Source organism: Talpa occidentalis, unplaced genomic scaffold, assembly GCF_014898055.3.
Source record: "Talpa occidentalis isolate TD23 unplaced genomic scaffold, MPIMG_talOcc4v2.1 talOcc4.7, whole genome shotgun sequence".
NCBI lineage: Eukaryota > Metazoa > Chordata > Mammalia > Eulipotyphla > Talpidae > Talpa > Talpa occidentalis.
Genome location: NW_023605083.1, coordinates 111,988,960 through 112,004,743, shown reverse-complemented (window position 1 = coordinate 112,004,743; position 15,784 = coordinate 111,988,960). Strand labels below are relative to the sequence as shown.

Here is a 15,784-nt window from a genome sequence, read left to right as displayed (position 1 = left end):
TACTATACTAGAGAATATATATTGAATCCAGAAAGCATTGGCTGGCACTGAATTTTTAGCGGGCGAGCAACAGTGTATGGCTTGTCATTTAGAAAGATCTCTGGCTGGAGTAGAGAATGAATTAGAAAAGAGCCAGAACAGAGGCAGAGAGATGAGCTATTTTAGTGACCCAAGCTAGAGCACTGGAAAAGGAAAGGAAGGAAAAGATTACATAGATGTGGCAGCAAGATCATTATCAGACATACTGATGAACAAGATGTCAGGTAAGGAAAAGTGAGGAGGCAAAGATGGTATGTCCTCCTGCAAGCCTTTGTACCAAAGGAAAAAGAAATGGATTTTGTTGAACTTAAGACATTTTTAAGACTCAGTACAACTACTAGGACATTCTAGGTGCTTCACCATGGACTGCAGCGGGCAGAGGTGGTGTCACTAGGACCCACCAGCATTAGTGTGGTGGGCAGGAGGCCAGCCTTTTCAGCCTCTGACTGCATTCTTTGTTCTCCTCAAGCCACGTGACACAGACCACGTCGTGGATCCATCCCGTGATGAACACCCTGAACCTGTCCTGCTCAGAAGAAAATGAAGAGGATTGCTTCAGAGAACCTGACCAGAAGAGTTAGTGGTTCCCTGTAGGAAGCTGAGCTCTGTGGCCATCTGGCATCTCGGCCCACATGGACAACTCTTGAGCAGTTCAAAATAGGAGTAAGACACACGCTACTTACTATAGTTGAGAAATGGACACTCTGGATTTAGGCTATTTTTGTAAAACTTTGTGGTATAACTGTATGCATTTATAGTATCAATTGCCACTATAGTAGTTCTTTAAGAATATCATATTTTTGTAGTCATAGATAATTAAATTTTATAATTATGTACACTGTTCATGTATACTTAGCTCTTTGTAATTTTATATATAGTTAACTGCATACATTTGTAGTATCAGTTGCCACTATAATAGTTCTTTAAGAATGTATTTTTGAAGTCATATTAATTAGATTTTATAATATGTTTGCTGTTCATTTATATTTAGCTCTTTGTAATTTTATATGTAGTGAAGGAATATCAGATACAATGGTTTTTATATTCAGACATTGGGATTTCTGAGAACATAGTGAAACACTTCATTTATTTGATAATTCACTAACCTCATATATTCAAATCTTAGGAGAGTGATTGGGACAACGCTCTTTGGTGTTTCTTCAGGATCACATATAGCCAGTTATTTCACAGGCTCTTGAATACAGCGTACATCTTTATGGAGCTTTCCAATTTACAAAATGTTTTCAGACCTGTTTTATGTTAGCCATACCTCAGCCTATGAGACAGATTTCGTGAGTATTTTTATTACAGTTAGGAAAATCACAGTTCAGAGAAAGAATGCACCTTGTCCAGCAACTGAGGCTCACACCTAAGTCTTCTGATTCCATGTCCAGTCCCCTTGCCACCCCCAGGCCCCTGCAGTAGGAGGTCACAGCCCTTCACACAGGGCTCCATGGTTCTGTTGATGCAGCTGAGTTCCACAGCTGTGCGCGCCAGCGGCCGCACACTCAGAAAGTGCCTCTGCAGTCAGGCGTGGCCTACACATAACCCCACTGTTCTCTTCTGAACCCTCTCCCATCTCCACCCCCAAACACTCATCAAGTAGGAACACAGCCTTGGAGGGATGGTTTTTCTGCAGCACAATCTAAAATCAAGTGACTGGCTGACGTCAGAATTTACTCTGCTTTGGTTGCCCTTGCCAGGGGGAGCGTTTGAGGAGGCTTGATGAGAAGAGGATACATGGAATGTCCTCTGCCATCAAAGAGACATCCAGGGATTCTTCAACACTGACCATGTTATTGCCAATATCACCTGCAAGCTAATTTTCTTTTGATTTGGCTTTGTTGTACTGTGAGGATCCTGCTAGATAGTTTTTGGGAGGAATGAGCCATTGACCTGGAGGTGCTAAAGATTTTCTCTCAGTTTAATTTTTTAATTTTAATTTTTTTTTTAGATTTATTTTTGCATAGAACTTTGGAGTGTAGGCCAGAGTTGCAGGGAGGTGAGAGGATCCACCAGAGACAGAGCGGGGAACACAACAGGCAGAGCTACTGAAATACTGCTGAGGGGAGCAGCGGGCGAGACAGGAGAAGTCTACCGCGCCATGTGGGTTTCTCCCTAGAGGGGGATTGAACTCAGCGCTTAGCTGTGATAGTGCTGAGACTTAACCCTAAGCCACCAGGGAGACCCCAATTTTCCTTTAGTTTAATGCCTTTAAGCTGAGGCTGGGAAATGGGGAGTTGAGAGGCGGAAAGTTATTTTCAATGTCTTGGGCAGTGAGAACCAACTTAATAATAAAAAAGGAGCTTATTATCACCCAATGTTTTGTTAGGTAACTTACTTAGGAAGAAAGCAAGAATCACTAGTTAATCAGAATACTGGGCTCCCAAACCGTGCCTGTCTGATACCACTGAGAGGTCACCACGTGTTCTCTGCCCCCCTCATCCTCCACTCCCCTCACCCTCTGCTCTCCTTCTTTACCAGGGAGATAAAAGTTGGAAACAGGAACTCAGAACTTTGAAATTCTGGAAGGAACCTTGAAAATCACCTGATTCCATGAATTCTTATGCCAACTTCTGATACATGTGGCACATTTTTTTTTTTTTTTTTTTTTTTTTTTTTGGTCAGTGCTGCTGTTTTGCTTGAAATAGGATGAAAACCTGAAGCTCAATTAAGGCAGCTCCCAGCACCGCTGTGCACAACTAGAGCTCCTTAGAGTATAGTGTAAGCAGCATCCATTCTAATTTTTATAGATGAGTAAACTGAGAACCTAAGAGTTTCCATGGCAAGTTAGTAGCTAGATTAAGATTAGACCTAGTTCCTGAGTCTCATCTAGTTCATCTACTGAATCTCATAAGTTATATATAATCTCAATGAATATTATAAATACATGTATTTATAATACATGTATGTGTTTTAGAATGGCTTGAGACTTGCATTTCACCTGACAGCCATTTGACTATGAGGAAGCTTCAGGGAGACAAGTTTTGAGAGAAACCCTTGAGGGAGCTCTTACCTTGTGTCCCCCAGAGGTGAGTGAGATTCTCAAACACCTGAAGTTACTTTTGTAAGTTAGTACCTATGATTGTGAAAGTACAGACTTTTTGTTGTTGCCAAATTAGTGGTATGAAATTTCCCTCCCCCCACGGAAGTGTCTTTCTAATTTGTTTCCAGTGAGGAAAACACAAAGAGTTGCTAGAGTGACTTGAGAGCAAGGTCCTCAGGCATGCAACTCACCGACAGCCACCGAGCTTGTTAACTTTGCTGTTTTGTGCCATTTTCTCCCTGCTTCTGTCAAATACCTAATGGAAAAGACCTGTAACTATTGTAAGGATATTACTTGTTGAGCATCTGTGTATTGTGATGGGCAGTTTGCAAATATTAATTCATTAGCTTTTAAAACCCCCCAGTGAGGTAGAAACAATAGGTTTCTCCATTTGGAAAGAAGGCACTTAGGCTGAAAGCCAGCAGCTCATCTTTCCGGAAGGGTTAGAGCACCTGCATGTAGAAGCTGGTCTCCCAGAGCCCGTTCTCCCAAACCATGGTGCAGAACTGCTTAATGTGTGTGTGTGATGCTAAGGCCAGAGCTGGGGACTGGGGTCAGCTTTATGAAGAGCAGATTTCTGTTCAGTGAAGTAAGGAATCTTTCTTGTGTTTGGAGCTAATGATGAAAGAATTCCCTGGGAGAAAGTGGAAGCACTGTCATAGAAGGTGGCCAGTCAACTGGAACTCCTTGTCATGGAGCTTGAGGGTCTGAACTGGCTGGGTGACTGGAGCACTGTCCCTTCTGTTATGCTCTCAGGACCTCTCAGCCAAGTGTCCTAAGAGAGGGTCAAAGATGTTCCAAAAAAAGCATGGTGGGGACTCCTTAAGAATCTTTTTCTAACACAAGGGAAACCCCCAGATTACATTTTGGTGAGTTGACATTTATGTAACTAACTTTCTTTAATAGAAGTCAACCCTGTTGACATGGTCAATGCAAACTCTTCTCCTGACTCACTCATATTTTAGGGTTAGAAAAATTGCAATGTTCGTATGTCCTTCTCACTTAACTTCTCACTTAACTCACTTAACTTCATCCTTACTTATCCATTCCCAAAACACTTATTGCACCCCAATAGGGTTCCGAGCACAGTACCCAGTGCTCCCCATGGGGGGTAGGGCAACAGCTAGCCATTTCCTGGGTTCTGCTGTTGGCTTTAAAAAAAATAAAAATAAAATGCTTCTCAGTTAACCAGAATTAAACAGCTTCTCTTTAATTTTAAAAATAATCTATTTCCCCTTAGAAATCAAGTCATAGAGAATTTAATAAAGTAAAAAAAAAAAAATCTCATTTTCCAGCGGTAGCCATCATTAATAGTTTGGTGTCTTTATTCAAAGGAGATCATAACTGTTAGTAGTTTCCTTTTGACTTAATGTATTGTAGTCATTATTTCATGTCAATACATAGATTAATGTTATATTGCAAATGTCTGCATAAACTATCACTTCCCAGCTCACCATAACATCTGTACCCAGCAGTCTGTTGACAGAACACTTCGACTGTTTTAAGTTTTCTTGTTATTAACATCGTCACCATGAACATTCTTAGATTCATTATACTGCTATTCCTCCTGTGTATTTTTGTGCCATTATGTCTGTAGTAGGAATACATTCATAAAAGTCAGATACTACCTCAAAGTTAGGTGGTGGTGGTTGTTTTGTTTTTTTTTTTTTTTAATTCTGGTAAATATAATTTCTCCACAAAATAGGACCAATTTATGCTACCACAATAGTACATGAGAGCTTTTATTTTCTCTCTCTTATAGGACTTACTTAAAATCCAAACATGGCTAGTAACTGTTCTGATTGTTTTGTCCTTGGGAGAATAGCCTTCTTTCTATGTATAAGGACCAGAATTTCGTCATCATTAGGTTTTATTTGTCCCTTAGCATCTGAGACTAACTAGATGTATATAGGGGAGCTAGGAATGACATAACTCACCATATGTCGAACACACTATTACTCTCATCTTTTTACTTGAAAATATTCACTTTACTGCTTTACATATAATGGTGATGAGGACCAACTTTTAAATGAGCTATCTTGGGTGACAGTCCCTGGTTAAAGTACAAAGCACAATACAGGCACCCCTATAAATTCTTTGAGCCTCTGTTTCCCCATCTGTGTAATGAGGATCATAATTTCCTGTCTCTTCCTGAACCAATTCAACACAGCAGACATTTCCTGAGCACCTGCTAAATAGCAAACAAGACTTAAGGTCTTAAAGTTGCCACACTGAATAGCACTGATTCCCAATCAAGAAGCTCATAATCCCAAACCTTTCCCTTTATTTTCATTTCCTCAGAAATTTTATTTTTCCTTAAAGGAATTTAGGAGGTTGTTTAGCAAGAACCCTGAGTAGAGGTCTTTTATCACTCTCTTAAATTTGAATAATTCCAAAATAATAACAACACCCCTCGACTAGAAAGAAAAGGAACATACTGCATGAAGGGCCTCTCCAATAATAAATGCTAACCAGCTGTAAAAATACAGAGTCAAATGATACTTTCATAAAGTGCTTGAAAAATTAGAAAATATTATCCTTTTCCTAGGGGGAAATGAGACATTTTTATTTTCTCTGCTAGGTGAAATGCAACTTTCTTAGGGGTCAACAAACTTGAATTTTACAAGCTATAGGACAGAACGAACTGGACTAACATTGAAACAACTCGCATACTCTATTGCATATAACTTTTGATAAGATGGACAGAACTCTAAAAAGAATATGCTTATGGAGTAACTTTAGAAATAAAATGCCCGATATGTTTTATCTGCAACTATCCACATGTAATATTGTGCCTGCATGATGATTATGTATTAAATATTTAATTTAATTTCATATATTAAATATTAATTGCAGTTCTGCATTTGCTTTCTTCAAATGACTTTTTCCATTTAACTAACACTACTTGTGTTAATTGTTTTTAGTATGATTTTCACTCTGGAGGGAGGGTATCTAAGGGAATGTGAAATCAGCTCAATACCTCTGACACCCCCTCCTTCCAATTCCCCCATCATCAAATTAGTCTCTATCACTTCACTCTACTTATTCCTTTTACATTATTTATCAATTTTCAGTGATCTGTTTATTTATTGTCCTTCTGAACAATGGATGTAATAATGGAAGTCAGCTCCACAGGGAAGGATTTATCTGTGTTATTCACCTTTGTATCCTCAGGACGTGGCACAGTACCTGTCACGTAGTACTTCAGTGCATATGTTCCAAATCAAATGCACAATGTGCTGTCCATAACTAACACTTAGTTTCCAGTTTAACTCTCATGACCTTATATTCATTTATTCACTTAAACATTTTTATCGAATGCTACTAGGTGCCAGAAACTTTGCTAAGTATTAGGGGTACAATGCAAAACAGACATGATCCTAGCCCCCATGTGATTTATATTACAGGCAAAGTCACCAAAGCTTTTTCCATTTATTTTCTTTCACCCCCTTCTTTATCCCATATTTGAACTTCTAGTCCATTTAATGTTCATTGCCTGAAGAAAGGGGTATAACATAAGAAAGAAAAGGAACATATACTCTTGAGTTTCAAAACTCTTTCTCCTTTGGGAACTGGAGAGGATTCATGATTTTGATCAAAGATTTGAGAGCATTTATGATGAGGAAGAACAGGACTTTGCTACTCCCTATCTAGGAAATTCTTCTGTCTGTGGGTGGGAAACAACAAAAATGTTGGTAGGTCCCAGAGAAAAGGCCTTCCTGAGCCCTCCTGTAATGTAACCTCCTGGTCAACTTTGTATAAGCAGCAAAACCCTAGTTATGTTTGTAGTTTGGAGAGCAAAGAAAGCCCATTCTTCACTGTTCTCTAAGATGAAAATGAAGCCTGGTGATTCTAGGCAGTTGGGCCTTTGAACAAATTCAGTGGGCCTCAGCAGCTCAATATGCTCCAAATAAGAAGATCAGATTGATTGCCTTAAACCCACTGAACCTGATAGCAATGACATCAGCCTATCCAAACCCAAGGAGATTGGCACTAGGTAAACCTCCTAGAATTTAGCAATGATTCCAGACAACAGAAGGAACTGCAAGTTGGTGAAATTAGTGATGGTCAAGATCATTTATTCCCTTCTCCTGCTATTTACTTCCTCCTAGAGGGAACTCTTTTAGAGTAACATTTTTGACCTATCTTTTCCTCTGCACTCTCAAGCAGTGACTTACATGCTTAGTGAGTTTAGAACAAAGAAGAAGACATACTATTTCTATTACATTTCTTAAATATATCACCTTTTCTCTGTTGTCTGCAAACACTATTTCCCAGGTCTTTCTCACTTACTGCCTGGATAATTGCAATATAGGCAATACACCTTCCTTCCTCTCTACTGCACCTGTCTCCACCGATCCCCCCACATTTCTGTCGAAATTATCTTTCTGAAACACACAGTTGATGCCAGTGTCCCCCTGTTTTCCATAGTACCCCTTCTGTTTTGTCTCTACCCTCATTTCTCTCCCCCAAAATTTACTCAAATAAACTGTTTGCTCTGCCTGGGGAACATCTGCTTTATTCTTTCATCAAATTCCTTCTCATTCTTCACGTCCCCATTCTCAATTTTTCTCTTCTGTGAAGACATGACCCATACTTCCTTCCGCATGCCCAGCATTGGCGTTCTAGAGGTGCCACCTCTGCATTTTTCATCCGTGTCCAGCCCCTCTTCCCAGCAAGAATAACTGTCCCAAGCAGGGTTGCTGAGCTGTCTGTAAAGACACTCACTCCCTTCATTTACTAATTTATTTTTGTCTAATGAGCTGGGGAACTGAGTCTTAAAGACTTGAAATCTGTTCTATCTGCTCTGTGCTTCCTTTCTCTATGTGGTAATGAAAATTGAAGATCTGGTTGAAGTCAACTAGTCTCTCTCCTGTGGCTGTTCCACTTAACATCAGTATCTAGGTAAGTACATCAGGCGCTGGGGGAAAAATGGAAAGATAGCAAACTGGCTCATAAAGTCTGTTGTTTCTTTTTTGTCTATTGCTGCTTTCAGGTGTTTTTATCTAGAACCTTGGAAGGTGAGAAGATTACCTGGGACCATCACACTCTAAAATCCTACTCCAGCCCCCTATCGTTCAAGTTTCCTTACTAAACCTCCATCATACTATATTACTATTCACTTGGGCAGGAAAGGGAGTTGTGTGTCTCTCCTACTCAACTCTGAGCCCTGTAAGTCAGAGTTCATGTATTTTTTTTATCCCTCACATAAGACATGACATAGCAATATCCAATAAAGCAAAACAAATATAAAATGTCACTTATTGTTTTCAAAAACTTTTAGCAGTTTCCTGCTTCTGGCAGGGAAGGACCAAGTGAATGTAAAAAGGGAAATAAGAGGGTAGGTAAGCACGTCTATACTAACTAGGTCTACAAATGTTGAAATAATTTGAGATTTTTGCTGAAGAAGAAGTCTACGCTGCTTAAATTTGACCATAAAACTCACATTGTGGGGCCTCCCCTGGTAACGCAGCGATTGAGCACTGGGCTGTGAAGCTGCCTGCAGCCTCTGCAATGCCAGTGCAATCCCCAGCCACCAGCAAGGGTCCCACATGGCATGCAGACCTCTCCTGCTGCGCCTGCTGCTCCCCTCAGCAGTGTACTTTGTCAGTCTGCCTGTTCTGCTCCCCACTCTGGCTCTGGTGAATTTTCTCACCCTCCCGCGCTTCTGACTGTACCCAGTGCTTGTATAAATAAATAAATAAATAAATAAATAAATCTTTTAAAAAAAAAACTCACATTGTGATCGCAGTGGAAGGATTTGTAAAGCACATACGTATAGCTTACTTGCTCAGGGTTTTAAAAAAATGCAATAGAATAATGCAGGTACAAAAGAGTAGATCATCCCTAGAAGCAAAATACAAGTGCATTTCAAGGCAACAGCATCAAACTTCTATTCTTACAGGTTAATTAATCACATTGCCGAAGAATTGATCTGGCACAGGGGAGCTGTGTGTTGCCACGGTACTCTGGAACTGGGGAAATTATCCCATCTATAACTAAGCCCACTGGAGTTGCTTGACTATTGCTGTTCCACAATGGAGAAATTAATTTTTCATCAGCCAAATGTGGGGAGGGAAAATAGGAAGACAACACAAACTGGGTGGCTAATGAAGTTATCTTGGCATATAGACAGTGTCGGTCAGGTATTTCTCTGGAATGGAAGAGGAAAATGTGCCAGCAAGCAGATCCAAGTCCTGTATCCTGCATAGTTGTGCATTTGGGAACTCATGCACACATTTAATCTAAGGCCAACTTCTTGTTTTCGTGTGGTGATCACATGGATTCTATATAGTTTTGTGATCACAAAATAAGAAGCTGGCAGCAAATTAAGTGCATGGTTTTGCATCTGAATAGTAAAAGTGCTCAATATCAGGAATATCTGAAGGGAATTGGGTGCACACACACATTGAATATGAATACATCACACATACCCACACAGTGGCAGAATAAAATATTTAATGGACTAAATTCTACAAAATTTCAGCCATATGACCAAGTTGGTAGGTCCTCACTCACCAAGGGGATTCACTGAATCACAGAAGGTAACACATCTGTGAGGTTATCTCAGTTTTCCCAATATTGCAAAGACTGTTCTTTGATTGTATTCCTTCTGCCCCATTGAAGACCATATACCCGATCAGAATTTTACCGAATGTGAAACACCATCACTTATAGGACTCACCATTTTATGTATCATTGAATATGTAAAAAAGTTATTTAAAATATGGCATAGTATCTTTAAGTAACTCTAAGAGATGTTCGAACATAGATTTGTATCATTGTAAAATGAAATACAAATAATTGGTGATATTCCTACAACTTCTTTACCTTCAGAATGAAATGCTTTTGAATCTCTGTTTCAAACTAGAGTCGTCCACCTTCAAACTGAAGCAATTCTTAAAGGGGGACTCCACCGTGGCTCCTAGAATTCCCAAGTCTTTAGGGGTTTATATAATTTTTTATTGAGGTAACATTGGTTTATCACACTATGTGATTGAGAGGTAGAGGTTGACATCTCACCACATCCACCCCCAAGACACCCCGAGTGCTCCACCACAGAGCTTGTGCTTTGACATCGATTCCCAGGTTTTGATGCTTGTTTTTTTGTTCTTTTAGTATTTTTTTCTTTCATCGTTGTTAATTTTTGGACAATATATGATTTCTCCCACTGCCAAAACTCCCCTACCTCATCACCACAGTCCCTTGTGCTTTTCCTCCACCCTTCCCACACCTATTCACCCCTCCTCTCCTGGACGCCTCATATCTATGCTCAGCTTTCAAAGTTTGTCTTTGTCTGACCCTTTGTTTGGTTTCTCTGTATTTCACATATAAGTGAAACCATCTGATATCTATCTTTGTGACTTTATTCCTTCTCAAAAAGATTTTATAGATTTTTAGATTGCAATCAGGATCCACATCCCTTTCTCCAGTAGACCTTCAATGCTTGATCCACTGAGGAGTAAAGAAATAATGGTCCACTCAAGCTACAGGAAACAGCCAGAAACGCAGCCAGACTCCTCATGTGCTGACTGCATCACTGTGTTCCGGCCAACAGCACCACAAGACATCACGACTGTAAGACAGCCGGGAATATGTGTGGTTCCCCTGATATGAAGCATTGCTTGAATGAGGGAGAAATCCAGCAGGGAAGTACAGAAATTGGATCAACACAAAGGGGAGTGGAGGAGAAGGCAGCGTAAAGTTGTGATGCCAAGCAAAAGCCCAATTCAGCTGATCCCACAGGAGACAGTGGCAGCCCCACCCCCGTGCCGAGTCAGAGGCCAGGGAGCCCAGAGTACTCACACCCTTGCACCTTCAGTCATTGGTGAATAGAAGAGACCTGGGAGGGAGGGTCAATTCCAGGTACCTCTAGCTCTGGGTCGGCCAAGTGGGTTCCCAGAGCTCAAGAGCAAAGAGACACAGGTGCTGGATGCTGAGGGTGAAAATGCATAGAGTTAAAATTCAGGAAAGCGGTAGAGCGACCCAAGAGCACTGACAGTGTCTGGTACACATCCCAATTTCAAAGACATTTAAATGTGAAAAATGTGTGTCTTAGAATCCTTGAAATATGGTCCTAAGGATCAAATTTCCTTGCTCCTGGCTCATCCCGCAGCATCCTTAAAATTGAGTTAAAGATGAAATGCCTTAACAAATGAAAACAGGATGCCCCATCTGAAAAAAAAAATTAATTCAATCAAAATGATTTTAAAAGCTATTCCTAAAAATCCTAACAGAAAATATTTGGAAGAGCTCAAGTGATTCATAGTCCCATATGGATGAGAGTTGAATGTCTAAGCTTCCAGAAACAGATAACTCTTTTTTACTCTGTGATGCAAATCTTTAATGCTGTAGACAATTCAAACTCCCTCAGTAATCTAGTCCAGCACCTTCTTTCCTGCTAGTTAAAAAATCCTTTACAGTGGGCATGTCTTTTATTAGAAAAAATAAATGTTAGTAATTCTATGCAGGTGTGAAGAAAGCATATTTGATTTGATTATATTTATTATTTCCCCATACATTTCCTAGGACAGTTTTGCTTTAGAACTCTGTATACAATCTGGTGAAAGTTTGTAATGTTATAGGGGCTGGAAAGATAAATGAGTGGATTGTGGGCATGAGTGAGACCTCAACTGCACTCTCCATAATTAAGGGGATTATTGTAGAAACGAACCCCCCTCCCACACACACATATACAGATTTGCATTTAATACTTGTTTCTACCCCACTTGTGTGGTCAGAGTCTCTGCACTGGATGCTTATTCCAGATTTTTTTTCTTACTAGAAAGCTAGAGTTGTGACAGATGTGGTATTTCCATTCCATCCTCTGGGGAGGAGCAGATTTGATGGCAAAGTAAAGAGCAAGCCCCTTATTGCTCTTATGCATGTTAGTTGAATATTCCCAAGAGTATCATAGGGTGAACCAGCCTGCACGTTGCCATAGTTTGCCATATCTGTCTGCCATTGTCAAAGATCCCAGACCTATTTAACCTCCACTGGAAACATTTGTGCAGTAAAAAATGGCAATGACCCATCATTAAGTTTTTCACATTAACTCTTCGAAATATTCTTCCTTTGGACAAAACGCCTGATATAGGACTGTCCCTACAAGACATTAGGTGAGACTCTGATGATGCCTTTCCAAGAAGCACAAAATCTTACCATTGATGAGAACTTGTAAGTCCCTCTTGTACAACCATCTTTCAAATGAAATGGTTCTTCTAAAGCATTCCTGGCCAATAGCTATTCAAGGTTTTGCTGAGCTATGTCCTTGAGGGAAAACTTGTTAATTCCTTTAAAAAAAAATTCTCATTTTGCCTTAAGATGATTTTTTTAATAAAATGCTTTAAATTTCCACTAAAAGGTTTTTAATTAAAACTCCAAAAATATTGTATTAAAAAGTATTTTTTAAATAACATTCAATCAAGATTGCTTTATCACTAAGAGACAATAGCCTGAGACTTAGCCCCTCACATAAATTTCCTTTGCTGACCAGGGGCACCCTCCCCACCTGAGGCGAGGTGGACACCAGCCCCTCTGACCACATCCTGTCATGCTGTTTTCCAGTCCATCAGAATAAGATACATGGCACTATCGACATGGATTTGTGACTCCTCTCATTTTATGGGGTAAAGTGATTCTCCCCGAATTCATATGTTGAAGTCGTAAGTTCTCAGTACCTCAAAATGTGAATTTATTTGGAAACAGGCTCTTTACAAAGGTAATCAAGTTAAAATGAAGGGGTGCACTTTAATCCATATCACAGTGGCCTTATGAAAAGGGGAAGTGGAGACAGACAGACAGACAGACACACACACACACACACACACATACACACACAGAGAATGCATTGTGAAGACTGGTGGCATGCAGCCACCAGCTGAAGAACCACCAGCAGCCAGGAGATGGGCCCCAACAGATCTTTCCCTGGCTCCTTCAGTAGGACCGTGGCCCTCCCAACAAACTGGCTCCTGTGCCTCAACATACAGAACTGTGAGGAAATACATTTCTGTTGTTTAAGCCCCTTGGTTTGTGGTGCATTGTTCTGGAAGTCCCAGCAAACTAATATACTCCCCAGTTCACTACCCCCTTTAAGCAAGAAAAGCAGTAACAATCACCCTACTTTGTAGATGTGCGTTCTTGTCCTACTGAGGCAGAAGTCAGTTCTCTTGGGAATACCTAACACTTCTGTGGCAAGAGCACACTGGACAGTAGGCACCATCGTGTGTAGCAGTAATTTGTTCATTGTCACTACTGAGGATATTCCACTATATGGATCTGCCACAGTTTGGTCATTTGGATTGTTTCCAGTTGGTGGTAGTTACAAACAGAGCTGCTATAAAATTCATGTATTTGGTGTTTGTTTTTCAATTGTGGGGGGAAAAAAAAAAACAAAAACAGCATAATACAAAATTTGTGCAATGGCTTTGTGTGGATCAGGCAAATATCCAAAAGCAGAACTGTTGGATCGCATGGTATTTTCTAGTGATGCCATAATAAATCGCCACAATAGTGGCTTATACAATACAAATTTATTATCCTACAGTTCTTCAGGTCAGAAACTGGAAACCCAACATGGAGCTTACTTAGCAGACTTAATCCAAGTTGCCAGCAAGTCTGCATTCCTTACTGGAGAGTCCAGGACAGAACCATTTCCTTGCTCACTTGGTTGCTGGCAGAATCAGTTCTTTGCATTTGTAGCCCTGAGGCCCCTGGTTCCTTCCTTGCCTGCTTGGCCTTTTCCTCCACCTTCAAAGCCAGCTGGAGTCTGGCAAGTCCCATTCATATCACATCTCTCTGTGACCCTTCCTTACATGGTCACATCTTTGATGCAGCCAGAAAATATCCTTCACTTCTAATGGCTCTGTGGCTCTGTGATGAGATTGGACTCACCCAGCTAAGCCAGGATAAGGTCACCATTATAAAGTCCAGACCCTTCATCACATCTGTAAAAGTCTTTTTCCCTTAAGGTAGTACTAAAGGTAGCCCTGTCACAGGAGCAGGAGATTAGAACATAAGCATCTTTGTCAGGGAGGGGGAATTATCCTGTCTGCCTATCTTTTCAAGAGTTCCAAGCTGTTTTCTGGAGTGGCTATACCATTTTACCTTCCCATCAGCCATGTGATAGTTCCAACAGCTCCATGTATGATGATGATGATGATAATGATGATTATATTCTGGATACAAGCCCTTTGTCAGATAGGTGATTTTCAAATATTTTCTTGTCTAAGTCCAGTTTTCTACATTTCCCCTAGGTACAAGTTACATGCATGTAATTTTTCTGCCGCTTGGGCTCTGTTAAAGTTGGCCAAGGCCACAAAGTGATTCAATCTCGGATTCTAAGGTGTTTGAGGTTCCCCATTCAGAAGACAACCTGGCTCTGTCTTGTTCTAGTTATAGTATATCTCATATATCCCCAAATCATAATTCAGCCTGATACTATATTCCTCTTGGAGAATACAACTTTTGCCCTATTAAAAAAAACAGTGTTATAAGATCACAGGACCTAATAAGAAAATGCTGTTGACAATAGTCACAGCATCTCCAGCTTCCTCATGCCAACGTCCCTACAGACTCCCAAATCTTGTGAAACTGTGGATGTGGCCTTCACAAGGAAACCATTACACGCATCAGATGACAGGAAGTCAGAGTGAACTGGGAGGAATCCAGAGATCACTGCAGAGTACTTCCTAAACATAGGACAGAAATATACCACTGAATTACAGAAATATATAGACACAAAATCTGCCTGAAACAATGTGACTTTTGAGATCTAAAGACACCTGCTGATGCACAGAGAAGAAAGGCTGAAAATTAAGCAGAGGGGAAATTTTATTGCAAACCTTCTGGAAATTCTTGTCTACGACTGTAAAATAAGGCAGCAATCTGGAGCGGTCTTGAGAATTACCTCCAGGAATCTAAAGTTGCCAGAAATCATCCCAGATAATTTGAAAATCGGAATCTTCCCTGTACCAAGTAGAGTATGTTATCAGTCAGAATCCTGGAAATAGACACCCCACCCCACCCCCACCCACTGATGAAGCAGTAAAATAGAGGGTCCAGTGTGCTGAGGACTCACAGAACAAGCCATAGGGAAACAGTTGGAAACTAACATTTGTTAGAAACCATTTCTCCTTTTAGGGCTGAAGGGTTTGGAAAGACGTGATGTTGCTGCAGACTGCTGAGAACAGGACCCTGGAGGAGAAGGTTTCCAATGGAGGGACCCAGCTGCCACCAGAACATGGTATCACAGCAAGAAGGGGCAGAACCAAAGACTGTCCTGCTCCTGTTCTACTCCTGTCCTGTCTCCTCCCAAGGCACTTCCCATTGCTGGAAGGAAGCCAAACCCAAACTCCAGCAGGCGAGCCCAAGGCCGGCTTTCCAAGGGGCTCACTTCTTCCTGGGGCTGAGGAGGCAGATGGAGGTAAATGGCATAAGAAGTAATCCTGTGAGTTCTGGTTTGTGTGCAAAGGATCTGCTCTCCGAGAAGTCGTATCAGAATGAGTAAACAAACCATCTCTCCTTGATGGGTAATTCAGCTGGCTCTCTGTAGGCACAGCTGTTGTCCATGGGTGAGATGTGCATGGTCCTTACTCTATTAGAGCTGCGTGAACTCACAGTCCCACAGGAGAGAGAAATAGCCCCAGTGCGGGGAGGGAGGTGTGAGGGATGCACTACAGGGGCATCTCACCTAGATAG

The 15,784-nt window shown here is 40.8% G+C and overlaps 1 protein-coding gene across 4 annotated transcripts in view; it reads left to right on the top strand.

Moving 5' to 3' along the window:
• Positions 1–5,883, top strand: part of STXBP4 (syntaxin binding protein 4) — a 137,600-nt gene extending 131,717 nt beyond the window's left edge. For all 4 annotated transcript variants that reach the window (XM_037491920.2, XM_054688983.1, XM_054688982.1 and 1 more), the window contains one exon: positions 509–5,883. In XM_037491920.2, the coding sequence (XP_037347817.1) occupies positions 509–620 (112 nt within the window). In that variant the 3' untranslated portion in view covers positions 621–5,883. The remainder of the gene's footprint in view (positions 1–508) is intronic.
• The last annotated feature ends 9,901 nt before the right edge of the window (positions 5,884–15,784 follow it).